This window comes from Solanum stenotomum, chromosome 12 (assembly GCF_019186545.1).
Source record: "Solanum stenotomum isolate F172 chromosome 12, ASM1918654v1, whole genome shotgun sequence".
NCBI classification, from domain to species: Eukaryota; Viridiplantae; Streptophyta; class Magnoliopsida; order Solanales; family Solanaceae; genus Solanum; species Solanum stenotomum.
Window position 1 is genome coordinate 48,125,792 of NC_064293.1, and position 18,897 is coordinate 48,144,688.

The 18,897-nt window shown below is 36.1% G+C and overlaps 1 protein-coding gene across 1 annotated transcript; it reads right to left on the reverse strand.

Moving 5' to 3' along the window:
• Positions 1-8,301: 8,301 nt before the first annotated feature.
• LOC125847489 (uncharacterized) lies at positions 8,302-11,791 on the reverse strand. Its single transcript, XM_049527098.1, has 7 exons — positions 11,708-11,791; positions 11,046-11,355; positions 10,312-10,530; positions 9,379-9,670; positions 8,823-8,907; positions 8,520-8,696; positions 8,302-8,364 (listed from the first exon to the last, which is right to left on the reverse strand). Exons 1-7 carry the CDS (start codon positions 11,789-11,791, stop codon positions 8,302-8,304), a joined length of 1,230 nt encoding a protein of 409 aa, XP_049383055.1.
• Positions 11,792-18,897: the final 7,106 nt, after the last annotated feature.

Genomic DNA, 18,897 nt, shown 5'->3' on the forward strand with positions numbered 1-18,897 from the left:
CATAAAAATACTATAAATCATGATAATTGACAATATAAAATATGTTTTGAAAAATATACAAAAAATTCCACTGATTCTTGAAGTGAATCTATCGTAAAAATACTATAAATCATGATAATTAACAACATAAAATATTTCAAAAATGTTGTATGTGGATAGTCTTATTATGCCTTAAATAGCGTCAAAGAAAGTACAAGTTTGTGATAACAAAACTTATTTTCTTTATCCACGCAAACAATCGCTTCAAAATCTCGGTTATTAGCCCCAAAACATACTATTTATATTATTGGGCCCGTGCATAGCACGGGCAACATTATCTAGTATATATTAGAAGAGGCAATTTCAACATGCTTGGTTTGGCACTTTGGAGGGTGTTTCAGTAATTACCGTATAATTGAAACAATATTATTGGCTGAAAAGTTATCTTACTGTAGCATCAATATAGATATTAGATGGACTTCCATATGATCTCCTTTGCTTAGCTCATCAGACATGACCAAATTTTGACTTAGCATTATGTTGCAGCTGAAACAACCATGTGGACTTCACCCGTTGTTGTTCTTCTAATGTTTTCTTTGTTAATTTGTAAGCAAAACTGTAAAAGTAAATTATTATGGAGTATTTCATATGTCCCCCCNTTTTGGATTTAACACTAGCTTTAAAAAATAGAAAATAATAATTAAATTTTATAATTTAAATAAAGTTATATATAGAATGTATCAAAATATTATTTCATTTTGTGAGTAGGTCAATATGCATGCTTTGGCATGTAGGGTCATTTTAGTTACTCTGTGGTTCCTTCGTTTTAATTTGTTGTCTTGTTTTTTGAGTTTTTATATATTTAAAAATTACGTAAAATTATTATAAATCATAGTAATAAAAAAAATATAAAAAATTATTTGACTCTTAGAATTCTATCTGTGCCACATAAATTGGAATAAAGAATATAATATGTATTATTTGAAAATGATTTAAAAAGTACTATAAATCTCAATAACTAATATCTTGAAATATTTTCGAAAATATATTAAAAAATAATTTACCCAACTCTTGAAACTTTATTTGTTCCACTAAATTGGGACAAAAGAAAATAATATATATTATTTAAAAATTACATAAGAGATATTATAAATAATAATTAGCAACTTCAAATATTTAAAAGATATATAAAAAGAATGTTTGGCTTTCGAAATTCTATTAGTGTCACACAAATTGAAAAAAGAGGAAGATAACATATAGTATTGAAAAATCACATAAATGAAACTATAAATCATAATAATGAACAAACTTAAGATATTTAGAAGACGTATAAAATATTAGGTTGACTTTAAAAAATATATCAATGTTGCATAAAGTTAAATAGAGAAAATAACAAATATTATTTAAAAACGACATTAACATTAATATAGATTACATTAACTAACAAATTTAAATATTTAAAAATTAAGACGACTCTCCAAATTTCATCTATAATCACATAAATTAATAACGAAAGAGTAATATATATTGGGCCCGTGCTAGCACGGGCTCCAATGTCTAGTATCAAAATAAAGCCATACTAAATAGAATCTAACACAACAATAATAACTCCATAAAATAAATAAATAAAAGACATTGCAACATTAAAATAAAAATAAAAATAAAAACAAACAGGAACCAGTAATATTGAACAAAAATAATTAGTGTAAAACAAATGGTAAAGCAACAGTCCAGTGGGCTAATGAATTAAGGGTGACAAAAGAGTTTCAAAATAAAGAAAAAATGACATAAGTTTTAATTATTGAGTAGAAGTGTCAATTTTAAAATTAGTGCTAATGACATTAATTTTAAAACCCTCAAATTTTATTAATTACATAAAAGTCTTATTTTCCCCCATTCCACACCCTCCCTTTTCTCCACCCTTCTGTCGTTGCCATCTCCTCCCCTTCTGCCATCGTAACCGTCGCCGTCACCACTTTCTCATCTACCAAAACCATCAGTTTTTCCTCCATTGCCACCACTCTCTTATTCTTCCTCATTTACCACCATTGTTGCCACCTCCTTCTTCTCTACCTCTGCCTCCATAACAACCATCACCTCCACCTTCGTTGTTATCACCAACATCTCATTTGTCACTCTACCACTCTCTCTTTTACCTCACTTGCTACAACAATTATTGTAATTGTTGCAGCAAATTCAGATGCTGAGCAAACATAGCAGTTGCTTGGAAAAACTTCAACAGTTACTGAAAAAATTTTAACAGTTGCTACAATAACTTCAACAACAGTTATTGCGACAATTTCAGCTGTTGCTTGATTTTCTACAAAAACACAATGACTTCAACTTCAATTTTTTTTTTTAAATTAAAGCAAGTTAGTTTGTGAAATAGGACCAACAAGAGAAAAAAAAGTGATAAAAAATAATGAACGACACCGATAATGTAGCAACAACAAAGAAGAACAAGTAAATGGAAGAAGAGAAAAGGAAATGCAGAAGAAGAAGGAGAGGGAGGAAGAAATCTGGAAAGAAAAAGAAAGAAGGAAGAAGAGGGAGAAAGAAATTCAGTAAGAGATTTAAAAATTTGAAATTTTGAAAAGAGAGGAAAAACTTTTCAAACATTTTGAAATTAGAAATTGGATTTATTTTGAATATTTTTAAAAGTTTAAAATTTTTAAATATTACAATTTAAACCCAATTATTTTAATCACTAATTAAAAAAATATTTGACTTAATCAATTTTTTTTTATCACTAATTTTAATTTCAACATTTTTTTTGTCACCTCATCCTCAATTTACTAAGGGCCCGTTTGGCCATGCGATATGGTATCATGATATGGAATAATGATATGGTATCATGATATGGAATCATGATATGGAATCATGAGATGAAATTGAAGGTTTGTTTGGACATGCGATATGAAATTTTTGTGTTGTATAATTTCTCATAAACATAAAAATCTCATAAGTTGTAAAACTATTAAAATAGCTCCAATTGTTTATTCAATCTTATCAAATAAACAAAAATTATAAAATCGCATAATAAATTATTACAAAGTTATTTGTTCTTCAGTTAAATAATTGTTTCATCTAACTTTAATTTAATTTAAAAAATTGAACATAAATTGTACTTGATATGCTCATATCTCTCAACTACTCTTACAAATAACCTATAAAGTAGAAAAGAAAACATACATTAGTGAGTAAATATTAACTTAGAAGTTAAATGCACTAAGATAAAAATTAACAAACATCACTAACTTCTAACTATTTACAAGAAAAATCAATAGTTAAATATTATTGAATAACAAAATTTTAAAAAGTTACCACAAGTTTGAGTCAAAAACACTTCTAATAAAATTTAATCAAAAAAATTATAACTAGTCTACTTGACTAAATATAAATAACTAATTGATCAAATTTTCCCAAGTCCTCAATCAATTGGACTTGATATCCTTCAGTCATGTGAACGAACATTTTGCAAATACTAAGATTAAGAAAGTGCAGCACCGCCAATGAAAATTGTCTTTTATCAATATTATGCTTAGTCATAAGATTAAGACCTTTTTTTTTTATTATGAAAAATCAAAAAAGTATTACTCCCTTCGTTCTCATTTATATTCACCAAATGAATTTCTACTTGATCATTTATATTCACCAAATTTAAAGTGATAATAAATTTTATATTGGTGAGAATAATAAATTTTAAAAAGTAATGATGTGATTATAAATTTTATTTACATATGAAACAAATGGTTAGTAAATATAAATGTGGGCTTATTTTAACAAAATATAAACTCATGGATCAATTATTGTATTAAAATATCTCAAATCATGATATGGAATCACCATGTGATTCCATATCATGGTTTTTGAAGAATATGGTATCACCTCTCATGATATGGAATCAGCGTAAAATTGCATGTCCAAACGTTGATTCCATCTCACGACACCATATCGTGATATGATATCGCATGGCCAAACGCCTACTAAGAAACATTGAAAAAAATAACAATAAGAACTTAAAATTTGACACAGACAAATATAAAATGTAGAGTCAAAAGGGTCACCGACTCACCGGAGTATTCGCGTTGCTGGGTCGATTTGGAATCACGAAGTGGTCGTGTTTGATTGCTCTGTTCGTGGGCATTTGGAGCTTCGAGCTCAGGTTTGCCGGCAAAGAGGGTGAAGGGAGTCGGAGTCTTGTTGTCCGGTGGTTACGGAGTTGTTTCCGGTGGCTTTGGGTCGGCAGGTTGTACGCCTGAGTAGTCGGTCGCCGAAAAACGAGAAAAAACGAAAGAGGTTTTGGGTCTGGTGGAGGTCGGTTTGCGAGTTGTTGTTCTGGTTGTGTGAGCTGCTGGTGGAGGAAGAAATGGAGAAAATTGAGGCTGCTTTGGTGGTGTGGTTTGCTGCTTTGATGCCGGAAAAGAGGAAATGGAGATGCGGTTTGTGCTGTTGGGTTTGTTGGAGAAACAGAGAAGGGGTTTCGGTGGTTGTTTTGTGGTCTGTCTGTCGAAGAAGAAAGCTGGAGTTTTGGTGGTGTTGGGTGATATGGAAGGTGGCGTGTAACGACTCGGAAAATGATAGAGTGAAACTAGAGCCTCACATGTGAGTTTGGAGTCGAGAACTTAATGAAATGATTATATTTGAATTTGACCCAAAAGTTCTTAAAAAAATGTGCTTCGGAAGTTACCGGAAACTTGTTTAGCTGTATATAAAAAGATCCGTTTCATTTTTCGAAAATCCGACTTCATATTCTTGTTTAGGGGGTCAAATTGAGTGGGAAATGGGTCTAACCCAAATTTTAGAGCAACCGTATCAAAATCCGAAATTTCCAAGTGAAGCCTTTTTCGAGGATCTACTTTGGAGGGTCATATCTCCTAGCACACAAATTATTTGGGTGGCCAATAATATATCCATGGAAAGCCCTTTGAGTTAGCTACCTAACTCACTTCGTTTCACCTCATTCGGAGTTCGGACGAAGAAGTTATGCCCATTTTCGTAAAATCTGTCCGGCAGAAAAAGGCAAATTCCAGTAGCTGATTTTACTGTTCATTTACTGTTCACCCGCCTGAAATTTTTTCTAAGTGTTGGACCATTTTTTTCAAAGGACTTATATTATTTCCTATATACCATTAGTTCATTCCCATCCCTAAAAACATTTCCCTCTCTACAATCCTCCATTTAAGAAGAAGAAGAAGTGGGAGCTAGGGCTTTGGATTCAAGGCTTTCTTCATCAAATTTCGTGGGAGATCATAGCAAAGGTATGGTGGTCTTGATCCTTGTCTAATTTTCCATTCAAGGAGCCAAATCCAAAGTTATTTCAAAGTATGAAAAATCTAGGTTTTCACTCAATCTCATGGGTTCTTCCACCAAATGGTTTTAAAAGGTTTCTAATGGCACTTTATGGTTATATTGTTGTTGTATTGACGATTTAAGATGAAAATACTCCATGAACCCATGATTTCTCTCTATTCCTAGTTTATGCCTTTATGAAGTGGGTTGCTAGATAATGAATGTATATGAATCAAACTTGTTTAAAGGTCTTTAGATTGTTGAAGTATGTCATTACCCATGCTTATTTTATGGTGTATTGTTGGTGTATTGGTATGTGAGGCTTATGGCCTTAAAGGCATAGTATGAGAAATTGGAGTGTTATCATGACATTATACGAATGAGAATTCAATGAAGATAATGTGATCATGTTATGAATGTAAAGGTGTTGTTGTAGGTTGTTCACTGGTTTGGTTGCATAATTACTACCCTATTTTCCATGCTCTTTGATTCCATTACATGCCTTCAAGGTGTTTGACAAAATGTCCAACTATGGAGAATTGATGAATCGATGCTTTAAAGTTTGAGTTATGAGATGTATGGAAATCCAGAGATGTGTTGATGACACTCATGAATGTTGATGATATAATATGAAGGATTCTTCAATATAAAGTATACCTTGAATTGGTAGGGCTTATGCATCATTTTCTTGTATAAATGATTATATTGTTGATTGTTGAATCCTTGGATCGGTAGGCTTATGGCACCCTTCCACACATGCTTATAATGAACCTTGGATCGGTAGGCTAATGGCACCCTTCCATTAATGATAAGTAATGAACCTTGGATTCGGTAGGCCTATGGCACCTTTCCATAAAGGTTAATGATGAGACTTGAATCGGTAGGCCCATGGCACCCTTTCAAGAGGAGTTAATGAGCTTTCCTAAATGTACCTTGAATCGGTAGGCTTATGGCACCCTTTCATGTGTTAAATAATGTACCTTGAATCGGTAGGCTTATGGCACCCTTTCATGTGTGATGATGTCAAAGTAATGAACTATTCTATGGGAATGTAGGCTAAGCACCGAGCGGATTTGGTTAGATGGAAACTCCCCCGACAGTTAGGCATGAGTTTCAATGATCGTCTACCTTATCCCATAAACTATGTGCCCGCATAGGAAGCTAGTGGATCCATTAAGCTATATATACCGGTCTTCCTTAGGCAAGTAGACCACCTCTTTTCGGTGTGGGGACTCATGACACCGGATTCCATGACAAGCTCTCATGGTCTATGTCGGTTAAACGCTTACTTCCCATCATGTGAGATTTCATTATGGTTTCTTGACAGGTTCTACAAAGTGTAGGTAGTAGTATGGGATGCTACCTATACATTGCACGAGTAGGCTTGGAGAGGGTCATAGTGAGTTTCTCTAAATCCTAATGACTGTGACATGAATGTACCCTAAATGAGGTTATTAAAGAATGTTGGCTCTTAAATGCTTAATATGTTATGCATGTTATACTTGGGTTATATTACGAGTTATTTTCCCTTGTCATGTCTTAATTAATGATATACCTCTTATGTATGAATATTGTGCAAAGGTGAAAGAAAGGAATGATAAGTTACTTTAAGTGACCTAAATGTGGTGCCTTAGTATGGATGGTGGTATGGGACGTCATCCATACATTGCACGAGGTATAGCATAAGGGTTTCTTGAGGTGAAGGTCCAAGGTAAAGGTTTTCATGTTGATATTGTTTAAAGGTGATATTATGACTTACTTGATGTTATGCTTGTCTTGTATGTCTTTTATGCTATTGTTCATGATATTTCAAAAAGGTGGCATAATGCATGGTTTCTAACTAAAATGTCCCTTTTTAAGCATGTTTTGCATGGTCATCATACTTAGTACATTTTGTGTACTAACCCATATTCTTCATATTTTTACTATAAGTGTAGGTTCCGGCAAGTGATCCCTCCTAGCTAGTTTGAAGTGTTGGATTGCTTTCCTCCAAGACTTGGTATGTCCTCATGGATTCGAGGACAAGACTTTTAAGTTCTTTTGTTCATGTAATAGACTTCTTTTGATTGTAAAGGGCCGTGTCCCTACTTATGTTTTGCGACTGTGTCTAAGATGGCCATGTGAGACTTAGATTTCCGTTGTGTGTTTTTAAAGTTGTTTTAAGAAGTTTAAATGTGTGGATGTAAATAAGTTTTTTTTTATTCCGCACTATTTTCATTATTGAATGCAATGAATGACTATGTGGCTTGTATAAGACCCCTTCGGGATCGAGTACGCCTTGTTCCGACTTGGGGGTGCTCCCGGGTCATGACATGGCGTTTCACCGAAAAAAGAGACCGGAGACAGTGGAGGTTTTTGGGTCTGCTTCAAGGTGGTTGTTGGTCTATTTTAGGTGGAGTAATAGCTGTTTAGAAGGTGAGAAGAAGGGACTGTTCTTTTTTTTTCGCCTTGGAGGTAGCTGTTTCGGTCTGTTTTCTGGAGGGTGCGGAGGTGGTTTCCGGCGTGGGGTTTTGGAATGGAGTTTCACTGGAGTTCGGTGGCTGTTTACTAGACGAGGAAGATGAGTTAAAAGTCGTTTTGGTTGTTTTTCCGATGAGTCTGGTGGTTTGAGGGTCGTTTTCGATGGTTGTGAGGAGAAATAAGGTGGTTAGTGAGAAGAGAAGAGAGGAGAGGGATGACCAGTGGGGTTGGGTGGTGTCACGACCCGATTTCTCGAATCATGATGGCACCTACTATAACCCACCAGTAGGTAAGCCAACCCGTAACTCGGAATAACAAGTAATGGGTCTGATGGCAGAAACTAAACAAGAGTAGGTAAAATTTAAGATAACAACATAAATATGCGGAAGCAAACCAAAATATATATACAAATAAAGATCTCTCCCAAAATCTGGAAGTCACTAGTACAGAGTTACTAACAAAACGAGTACAAGTCCCAACAGTGGACCACAAAGACTGGACTGTCTCGAAAGGTAAAAGACAAGTCTATATATACAAATGGAGATTGAAATAGAACAAAACGTCGTGTGCTCACCCCTGTCTCCGGATCAGACTACTCCAAACTGGATCAACGCTGGCCACTGGTGCTCGGACCTGCATCATGAAACAGATGCAAAGCGTAGCATGAGTACCAAAACAACAAGAATGACTCTCGAGCGCAATCTTCTCACATCACTGGCTAGAATGGCAACTGACTCATCTACAAATGTCAAACGATCATCCAACTCGACTGCATCATACTGGAGCACATGGGACTCATCAGGAATATACCGCCGTAACATCGAGACATGGAACACCGGGTGGATGGCTGAAAATGCTGGAGGAAGGGCCAACTCATAAGCAACCTCCCCAACTGTCTGGAGTATCTTAAAAGGCCCAATGTACATGAGGCTAAGCTTGCCCCGCCTCCTAAACCTCATCACGCCCTTCATGGACGACACACGGAGAAATACCCAGTCACCAATTGCAAACCTCAACGGTCGACGCCTGTGATTCGCATAACTCTGATGTCTACTCTAAGCCGTCCTAAGCCTATCCTGAATCACCCTTACCTGATCCAAGGCTTCCTGAAGCAAATCTGTACCACGCGGCCTAAGCTCTGTAGACTCAAACCAACTAACTGGAGAGCGGCAATGCCTACCATATAAGGCCTCAAATGGGGCCATCTGAATACTAGAGTGGTAGCTGTTGTTGTACGCAAATTTCGCAAAAGGCAAGAACTGGTCCCACTGACCTCCAAAATCCAAAACACAAGCCCACAACATATCCTCAAGGACCTGAATAGTACGCTCCAGTTGGCCATCTATCTATGGGTGAAAAACTGAGCTAAGGTGGACACGGGTGCCCAAATCCTCCTGAAAAGCCCTCAAAAAGCTGCAAGAGAACTGTGAACCCCAGTTTGAAATGATAGAAATAGGCACGCCATGAAAACGAACCACTTCCCTAATGTAGATACGACCCAACTTATCGGCACTGAAAGTAGTGTGAACAGGAAGGAAGTGTGCTGACTTGGTCAATCGATCCACGATGACCCAAATACTGTCAACACCTCTAGAAGTCTGTTGCAACCCCACAATGAAGTCCATAGTGATACGCTCCCACTTCCACTTCGAAATGGGTAATCTCTGGAACTTGCCACTAGGCCTCAAATGCTCGGCCTTCACCTGCTGGCAGTAGAAACAATGGGATACGTAGTCGGTAATATCATTCCTCATATCGCTCCACCAATAATGCTGCCTCAAATCATGATACATCTTAGTCGTGCCCGGATGGATGGAATATCTAGAATCATGGGCCTCGCTCAAGATCAGCTGAATCAAACCCCCAGCTCTCGGAACACAAAACCGGCCATCGACTTTTAGAACCCCATTCGAATCAAAGGTAGCCTGTCTAGCATCACCTGCCAATACCCTATCTCAGAGTGCCACCAAAGACTCATCCTCAAACTGAAAATCACGGATCCGATCTAGCAAAAACAACTGACTCTCACATAGGCTAATAGCCGTCTGGAATCTGAAATATCAAGTCTGATCATCCGGTTAGCTAAGGACTGGATGTCCAAAGCTAACAGTCGCTCCGAAAGAGAAAGGAAGGCTAGACTACCCAGACTCCCTGCATTCCGGCTCAAGGCGTCCGCTACTATATTCACCTTGCCCGGATGGTAGATAATAGAGATGTCATAGTCTTTCAGGAGCTCAATCCAACGACGCTGCCTCGAATTAAGGTCCTTCTGGCTCATGATGTACTAAAGACTCCTATGATCGGTATAGATCTCACATCGAACTCCATACAAGTAGTGCCTCCAAATCTTAAGCGCGAAAACTACCGCCGCCAACTCCAAATCATGAGTGGGGTAGTTGCGCTCATGGATCTTAAGCTGCCTCGATGTATAAGCCATAACCCGGCCCTGCTGCATCAATACACAACCCAAACCAACGCCAGATGCGTCACAATAAACTGTGAAGCCCTCGCCCTCAACTGGAAGAGTCAATATATGAGCGGTAGTAAGTAACTCTTTGAGCTTTCGAAAGCTTATCTCACACTCCTCTGACCACACGAAGGGTACATCCTGGCGAGTTAACTGAGTCAAATGGTCTGCAGTAGTAGAAAAACCCTCAACAAACCATCTGTAGTAACTCACTAACCCAAAGAAGTTACGAACCTCAGTATCAGAAGTGGGCCTATCCCAATCACGAATAACTTCAATCTTCGCTGGATCAACCTTAATACCCTCCTTGGACACCACGTGCCCTAAGAATGCTATATACTCAAGCCAAAACTCGCACTTTGAGAACTTGGTATAAAATCGCTAATCTCTCAAAGTCTGGAGCACTATTCTCAAATGCTGCTCATGCTCACTCCGGCTCCACGAATATACCAGTATGTCATCAATGAAGACGATAACAAATAAATCAAGGTATGGCCTAAACACACGTGTCATCAAGTTCATGAAGGCAACATGGGCATTAGTCAACCCAAATGACATCACCAAGAACTCATAATGGACATAACGGGTCCTAAATGCAGTCTTTGGGATGTCCGCTGCCCTAATCCTCAGCTGATGGTACCTGGACCTCAAATCAATCTTAGAAAACACGACGGCACCCTGAAACTGATCAAACAAATCATCAATACAAGGCATGGGGTAACGTTCTTCACCGTTACTTTGTTCAGGTGCCTGTAGTCAATGCACATCCTCATAGTCCCGTCCTTCTTCTTCATAAAGAGAATAGGAGCACCCCAAGGCGACACACTTGGACGGATGAACCCCTTACCTAAGAGGTCTTCTAACTGAAAACTGAGCTCCCTGAGCTCTGCAGGAACCATCTGATAAGGCAGAATAGAAATAGGACGGGTGTCGGGCTCCAAATCTATGGCAAAATCAATGTCACGATCTGGGGGTAGGCCATGTAGGTCTGTATGGAACACATCTGCAAACTCTCTAACCACATGAAGTGAGTCAATTGAAGGGCCCTCCCTGCTCACATCTCTCACATAGGCCAAATAAGTTAAACACCCAGAAACAACTAATCGCCTAGCCCGCATAAAAAAGATGATCCCCGTCGGTGTGTGACTATAAGGACCCTGCCACAACACTAGGGAAATGCAAAGCATGGCTAAAGTAACTGTTTTGGCGTAGCAATCCAAGACCGCATGGTAGGGGGATAACCAGTCCATTCCAGAATCACATCAAAATCAACCATATCTAGCAAAATAAGATCAACTCTAGTATCATAACCCTGGATAGTCACTAAGCAAGATCGCAATACCTGATCCACTACTAAGGACTCACCTACCGGGGTTGAAACATGAATCGACTCTGCCAAAGACTCAGACCTCATACCCAATCGGGGAACAAAATAAATAGATACATACAATAATGTGGACCCAAGATCAAATAATACAGTATCAGGCTGATGGCATAATAAAAGCGTACCTGTGATGACATCGTCAGATGCCTCAGCCGCCGTTCTCGCCAGGGCTGCATAGAAATGGCCCTGAGCACCTCTGCCCGATTCATCTGATCTACCACCTAACTTGTCTCCTCGAGCTCCGCCTCTAGTACCCTATCGGCTGTCCCGACGATCCTGTCCCTGACCACCACCTCTAGCTAGAGGGGGCATTGCTGAAACTGGTCTAGGTGCAAGGGAAGTTGGTACAATCGCCCATCGCCCTCGCCGGGGGCACCCTCTGGACCAATGGTCAAGCACATCGCAATCAAAACACCCCGAAACTGAACGCCCTGAAGTAATCGGACCGCGGTAGGAAGAGAGGGAATCTGATCCCCTCGAACTCTATCCCGTACTAGGACCACCCTGCTGATGCTGGCCTCCCTCAGAAGCAAGTAATGCCACCTAAACAGGCTGACTGGACTGACCCTGCTGGAACCTCTGGCGGGGCCCATCATAGGAGTCTCTCCCTCTAGTTTGGGACTCGCTCTAGCTGCCCTGGTAGCGTGCCCTCTTATCGTTGCCCCCTTGGGCCTCAAGATAAATATACTTCATGGATTGGGCATGATCGACGCATCAAAAAATGAACGGCCTGCTGAAACCAAATGTTTTGTGTCAACTTTCAGACGGTACGTCAACCCACGTACAAAACAACGAACTCTCTCCTCCTCCGTGGGCGGGATCATGGTAGCATGTCGAGACAACTCATGGAACCTCGTCTCGTACTCTGAGACGATTATAGGGCCCTGCTCAAATCTGGAGAACTACGAAGCCTATCCCTGACGCTCTGTGGCATGAACCAGGCTAAGAAAGCCTCTGAGAACTCACTCCAAGATATATGAGGCGATCCAATTGATCTGGACTCTCGATACGTGCGCCACCATTGCCTGGCTGGCCCACGGAACTGATGAGCGGTGAAGTCGGCTCTTCTCGACTCCAAGAGGCCTAATGATTATAGCTGTTCCTGGCAAGTGTGCTGGAACTCGTGGGCGTCTTCCCCTATCGCCTCTGAGAATATCGATGGTGCCAATCTCTGTAATACCCCCAGCATCTTCTGCTTGCGCAATGGCATCTCCTTGTCCTTTAAGTCTGGCAGGGCGGCCACATGAACTGGTGGCGGCTGATCCTCTGGTGCCGCTGCGGTAGGCTGACCCTGCGGCGCTGGAGCGAGAGTTGGAGCTGGTGTTGGAACTGGTCTTGGTGCCTGACGCATCTTCCCAATAGCTGCTAAAATCTGAGTTAGCAGGGCATGAAGATCAGGAGCTGCAGCTGGTGTGGGTGGAAAATGAAAGCTCTAGTGGAGTGATTTTTAGAGCGCGCGTGATTGGCCTACAGGTAGGCTACAGTTTTCCTTTCTTAGGTTGAACTCGAGAATTTAAATGCATGTTGATTAGTTGGGATTTGGGTTGGGTAGTTATTGAATCAGGTATAGGTGTTTAGAAATCATGTTTTCGGCCTATTTCGAGAATTATCGGGTAACTGTGAGAATGCTTTGTGTTATTAGTTGACCCTCCTCGCTGTGTGGAGTGCTTGCATGCTTAAGTACTGTTTATCTGAGGCATGTTGGGCCTTAGTTTAGGTTTGACTAGGGCTTGCATTAGAAATACTTTATTCGGATCCGATAGGCATTAGTTTTACCCCGACGTCGCTTGGCCGACTTAGATTCCTGTAGACTAGTGTAGCAGACTTTAGTCTGATAGTTTGGGCCTTAGCTGGGCGATATGCTTGCTCCGACTATAGTTATTCTTATTTCCCCGATGTTACGGCTTCACAAGTTATGTCAGTGACACTAGTTCGGCTTTGCGATTTGAATTTGATTTTCAATTCAGTTCCGAGGACTTACATTATTGGCTAAGTATGAACAACATTCCACGGACATTTATGAGCGTGACAGGTGGTGACTGGCCGGAAAGTTCGCCGGAAAGATAATGAACGATAAAAATAAATAAGTAAAATAACATAAGTAATTACATATATACACATCTTTTCTTTTCTTATTTTTCATTATTTCTTATCTTTTTAAAATATTACATAAATTCCTTATTTCTTTCAATTTTTTAATTTTTCGGATACATAAATATCTCCATCCAAAATCAAGTTTAACCATTCCTTTTTTAACTCATTTAATCTTAATTTTCATATCAATTTAATTTTGAAAATGATTCTCTCTCCCGTCAATCAAATTCAAGCTACTCAATATGTATATTTCTCTTCTCTGCCGCATCAAGCTTAATGACAAAATTTTATTTTTTAACGTGTTCTCTCATCTCTAATGAATAGTTTCTCATGATTCTTACTGAAAATTGGATCATGTGATCAATGCAATATGCAAACAATGCATATATATTATTTATGTGTCTTCTGTTGTTTTGAATTTTCATTCTCTTTTAGGATTTTGGTGATAAGGTAGTTTCAAAAATAGGCGTTTATGCATCTCCGTATTACCATTCATTGGTTTTTCTTCTAATTTTTTAAAAATATTTTTTTATCTCCTAATACATAAGAGATGATGCTTCTTCTTTTAGTAGTGAGAATACCTAGTTAACGTTACCTAATATTGATTACCCAATCAAAATCGATTGGGGAAAAACGCCTAAAAAAGGGGGAGAAGGTGGAGTTGTTGGTGGCTTCGGTAAGGATTTTAGGTCGAGATATATGGGTGGCGCCGTTGTTGAAAGTGAAAAAAAATTGTGGGAGTTGATACAAAGAAAAGGAGAAAATGTAGAATGATTTCTTTATCATTTTTTTTGCTTTCCGCTGATTAGATTGTTGATTTTTTTTTCAATTTTTTTTGTTCATCTTTTTTTGATACATATGGGTTCAAATTTTTAATGTATCTAGTTACTTTTATTTCTTAAATTAATGTATCATGTCTTCATTTTAACATTATGATACATTGCAATTTCATCATGCACCTGTTTAAATATTAGTTTTGATACATAACTTTAATTTATTGAAATGCAAATTAGATATATCTTGTTTATAGTTATGTACTTGGTACATAATTATTGCAAATTTTATTATCTTTTACTATCAGATACATACACTCAAACTTATTCAACTAGAAGGTCATATATATGTAGACATTATCAAATATCACTGTTGATACATAAACACTAATATTCTTATAACAATATTCATTTGTATCAACTCACCACTATGTTATGTATCACATGAAAAAAATGTTATTGAGAATAATAACATGTATAATGTAAAATATAGTATTCTCAAACAAAATAAGATAATAGTAATGTATCATGCAGGCATGATACATAAACTTTAATTTATACTAAATGTATCCGATACATAGCTACTGTTTTTGACTTTTTTGAATTTGTTACTATTTGGAAGAGATTTGAGAGAAGAAAATTTGAAATTTAAATTGTTTGAAGTTGTTACGATTTGGGAGAGATTGACATCAAATTGATTTGCGTGATTTGGGAAACTGACAATTAATTTTACGTTTAATTTCCTTTTTAATCTATAATATAAAGTTATCTAATGTATCAACTGTTATGTATCTGGATGAATGTGATGTATTCGGATGACACAAATTTGAAAGGATTTTTGTAAATTGGAAAAAGGTAAGGACAAGATGTAATTTACTTCGAAATTCCTAAAAACATGTATCAAATTCATAACATAATGAATCAGATACATAAGATTGCTTTCTTTTTATTGTGATATATTCGTAACTGCACTTTATTACAGTAAACACAACTTTTCTCAATCATGTTATTTCAGATACATTATTATAAAAAACAAAATCATACATTATATAAATAGTGTATCTAAAACAGAACATGTTGTATCAGATTCACAAAATTTTATATTTTAACAATGTGAACAAATTATTATCAATCAGAAATGTACACAAAGTTGAACAAAATTTCATTTTGAATAGTAACATTTCAATATATTGTATCAAAAGTTCATAAGCTAACAGTATGTTGTAGTGTAGATTATTGTATCAATGGAAAACCTATAAATTGAAAATTATCAAATTGGAACATCAATGCATTCTTAAAAAGTTTGTTTTAACCATCTTTGGGAAATATAAGTTGGTTTATTGTGACCTTCTTGTCCACAACACTTTATCTGTATTGTTAGCTTTTCATCTGATTTTTTTCCTTTGATTCCTTAATCGTCCAAGCATCCTTTTGTATCAAGATGACAACATAATTTCTTTCAAAACAAATTCTGGAACTAATCAATCTTTCTTATCCGACATTGGAACTATGAAACTTCATGTGTTTGCTATGCATCTGGTTTGTAGTAATCAGATCAGTAGGGATATAGATCGGTAAAATTCTTGCTCTTTAAAATAGCAATTGTGTACACACAAGGTATCTCGTCAAGTTGAAATATTTCAGAATTACATATTTTTTTCTCAAAATGTATATTCGTCTACCTTTATACACTGAAAAAATAACTTCAGAAGATACAACAACCTGCAAACATTTAAAAGTTAGCGATACATTACATGATAATTCACTACAAAGCAACTAATGTCTCATGTATCATTCAAAAATATAGTACAGTGAGCCGCAAAAAAAAAGATACATTAATCACTAATCTATATATCTATATAAAGCTGAATATAAAAACGATGATGTAGCGCTCTCCAAGGACTGTATTTATATTTATCTTTTTTTGTGGTTTTTTTTTTAACATTTTCCTGATTTTAAAAGATATATTTTCACTTAAAAATACTTTATAACATTAAAGATAGTCAATTAGCCATATTTAACTCATTCCATCATCAATGCTATTAATTTATAGACTAAAAAGACATTTATGTAATTTCTCAATTTTTTAATTTTCTTTAGCATTTTAATACAATGCTCTATCACGTCTCCTCTCATATTTAATTTTAAAATCAAATCTTTTTTTTAAAAAAATAACACCCACTTCCCAAATTTAAGGCTGTAATAAAGAATCATTTGCTTAATTGCTACCTTTATGACAGCATTTATTGGTATTCCAATTCAAAAACACAATATGATTTTGTTGAAAATGTTTCTTCACTTATTCAATCCAAAAAAATTATAGTTATATATAATATAAAATTATTGGTTTTATTTGTATTTTTTTTCTCTTTTATTTGTTTTTAAAATTTCATATTCATAACTTATACCTATTAAACTTCTACTTTTAATAATATCATTAACTCCTTGAATTTTAAATTTTCATATTCATAGCTCCCAATTATTTAATTACAAAATTTAAAACACTTTATGATATTCCTCAATTTTTATCTCTATAAATTCATAATATTTTGTTTCATAGAACCCACCCCAACTCTAAGATTTTTCTTTTATTTCAATGTTAATCTTCATATTATTATTATAGGATCATATTCATCTTTTAGCATAAGTTGATGAAGAAGGCTCTTTGACTTTTGATAAGTTAGTCAAAAGGGATGTCGGAGAAGAGTTTCAAAAATTTGCACTAATTTTGTATTTCTATTTTCATGTATTTTCTTGTGATTAATGTGTGTTCTCTCCATACAACTCAAGATTATTTTATTTTATTTTATTTTATTTTTAATCTTTATATTAATATTATTATTATAGGATCGAATTTATCTTTTGGCGTAACTCGATGAAGAAAGCTCTTGGATGTTAATTAGTTTGTCAAAAGGGATGTCGGACAAGAGTAACAAAAATTGTGCACTGATTCTGTATTATTATTTTCATGAATTTTCTTATGATTAAGGTCCTAAGGAAGATGCGTGTTGTGTGTTCTCTCCATGTAACTCAAGATTATTCTTTTTATTTCATTGTTAATCTTTATATTAATATTATTATTATAGGATCGAATTCATCTTTTAGCATAGCTCGATGAAGAAGGCTTTTGGATATTGATTAGTTTGTCAAAAGGGGATGTAAGACAAAAGTTCAAAAAATTATGCATTGATCATGTTGCTCCCAATTGCACGCGCAAGTGTACGCGATCGCGCAAGTAATATAGTGGCTCTTAAAAGAATCAGATTATCGAACCCAAAGGATTTGTCAATTAACTATTTTTACTAAATTATATTGATTTAATTATTTATTTAAGCGAGCCAAAAGAGAAGAATGCAAGAACAAAATAATAAAATTACTTACAATAGTTGGAAAATCCCAAGGCTACAACATGTATTGGATTTCATGTATCATATTTTTGGCTTAGAACTAATTCTAGTTGTCAAGTTACTGGTTTATAGGGTTGATGATATGATCCGGGTTATACACCTCTCGTCGCCTACCCCAGTTAGCTATCTAACTACATCGTTGAGCGGGGATAAATAGACTAACTGGCGAGCATTTATATTTCATCATATTTCGTAACCAAGCAAGGTGTTCGTCTAGGCATCACTCCTGAACACTAATCACCTCAATTTAAAGGGTGGACCGAGCTCTCTATATTCTTGGTCTATCTAACCTCTCGTCTCTCGATTTTAAGATTAGACAATAGATTTATCTTATGGTGCGCTAGTATAAAATACTAAAATAAGAATATAGAAGTAACTTGTATTGTCAGTCGAAAATTAATATAACAACCTCAAATAATCAACAATCCATTTGTAGCTATAGCCCCAAAACAAGAATTTTAGCTACTAATGTCTAAGAAAACAAGAAGAAGAAAAGAACCCTAAAAAGTATTGACGACTTTCTCTTTAAAAGTGTCTCCTCCTTACTCTATATTCGATTGTCTCAATAATTATTTTCATGGACTATTTATATATGTAAGGAAACACTAAATAAAACAATTGAATCCAAAACCAACTGTGATTCCAAAACCAAACGGAATTCAACTTTCCCGTGAAAGAGTACCGCCGCCTCAAGCTTTGGAGTTGTTTCACCTCAGGTGAATGACACGTGGCAGCAGCAGCAATTCAATTTGAATTCTATCGATATTTTCAATATATATAAATATTAATATAATATTCAATTTAATCCATTAAGCTGCTTGATTTCCTTCATCAACCTTCCATCTTTAATTCTTTTTAGCTTCAAATTCCTTCAACTTTACACCAATTTACTCCTACAAATAAAATGCACTATTTAGCACAATCCATAAAATTAATGCTAAAAAATGACAAATATAAATAATAAATGTGAGGCAAATAATGATAAAAAACTATATTTTTGGCCTCACATCAGATCCTATATTTCTATTTTCATTTATTTTC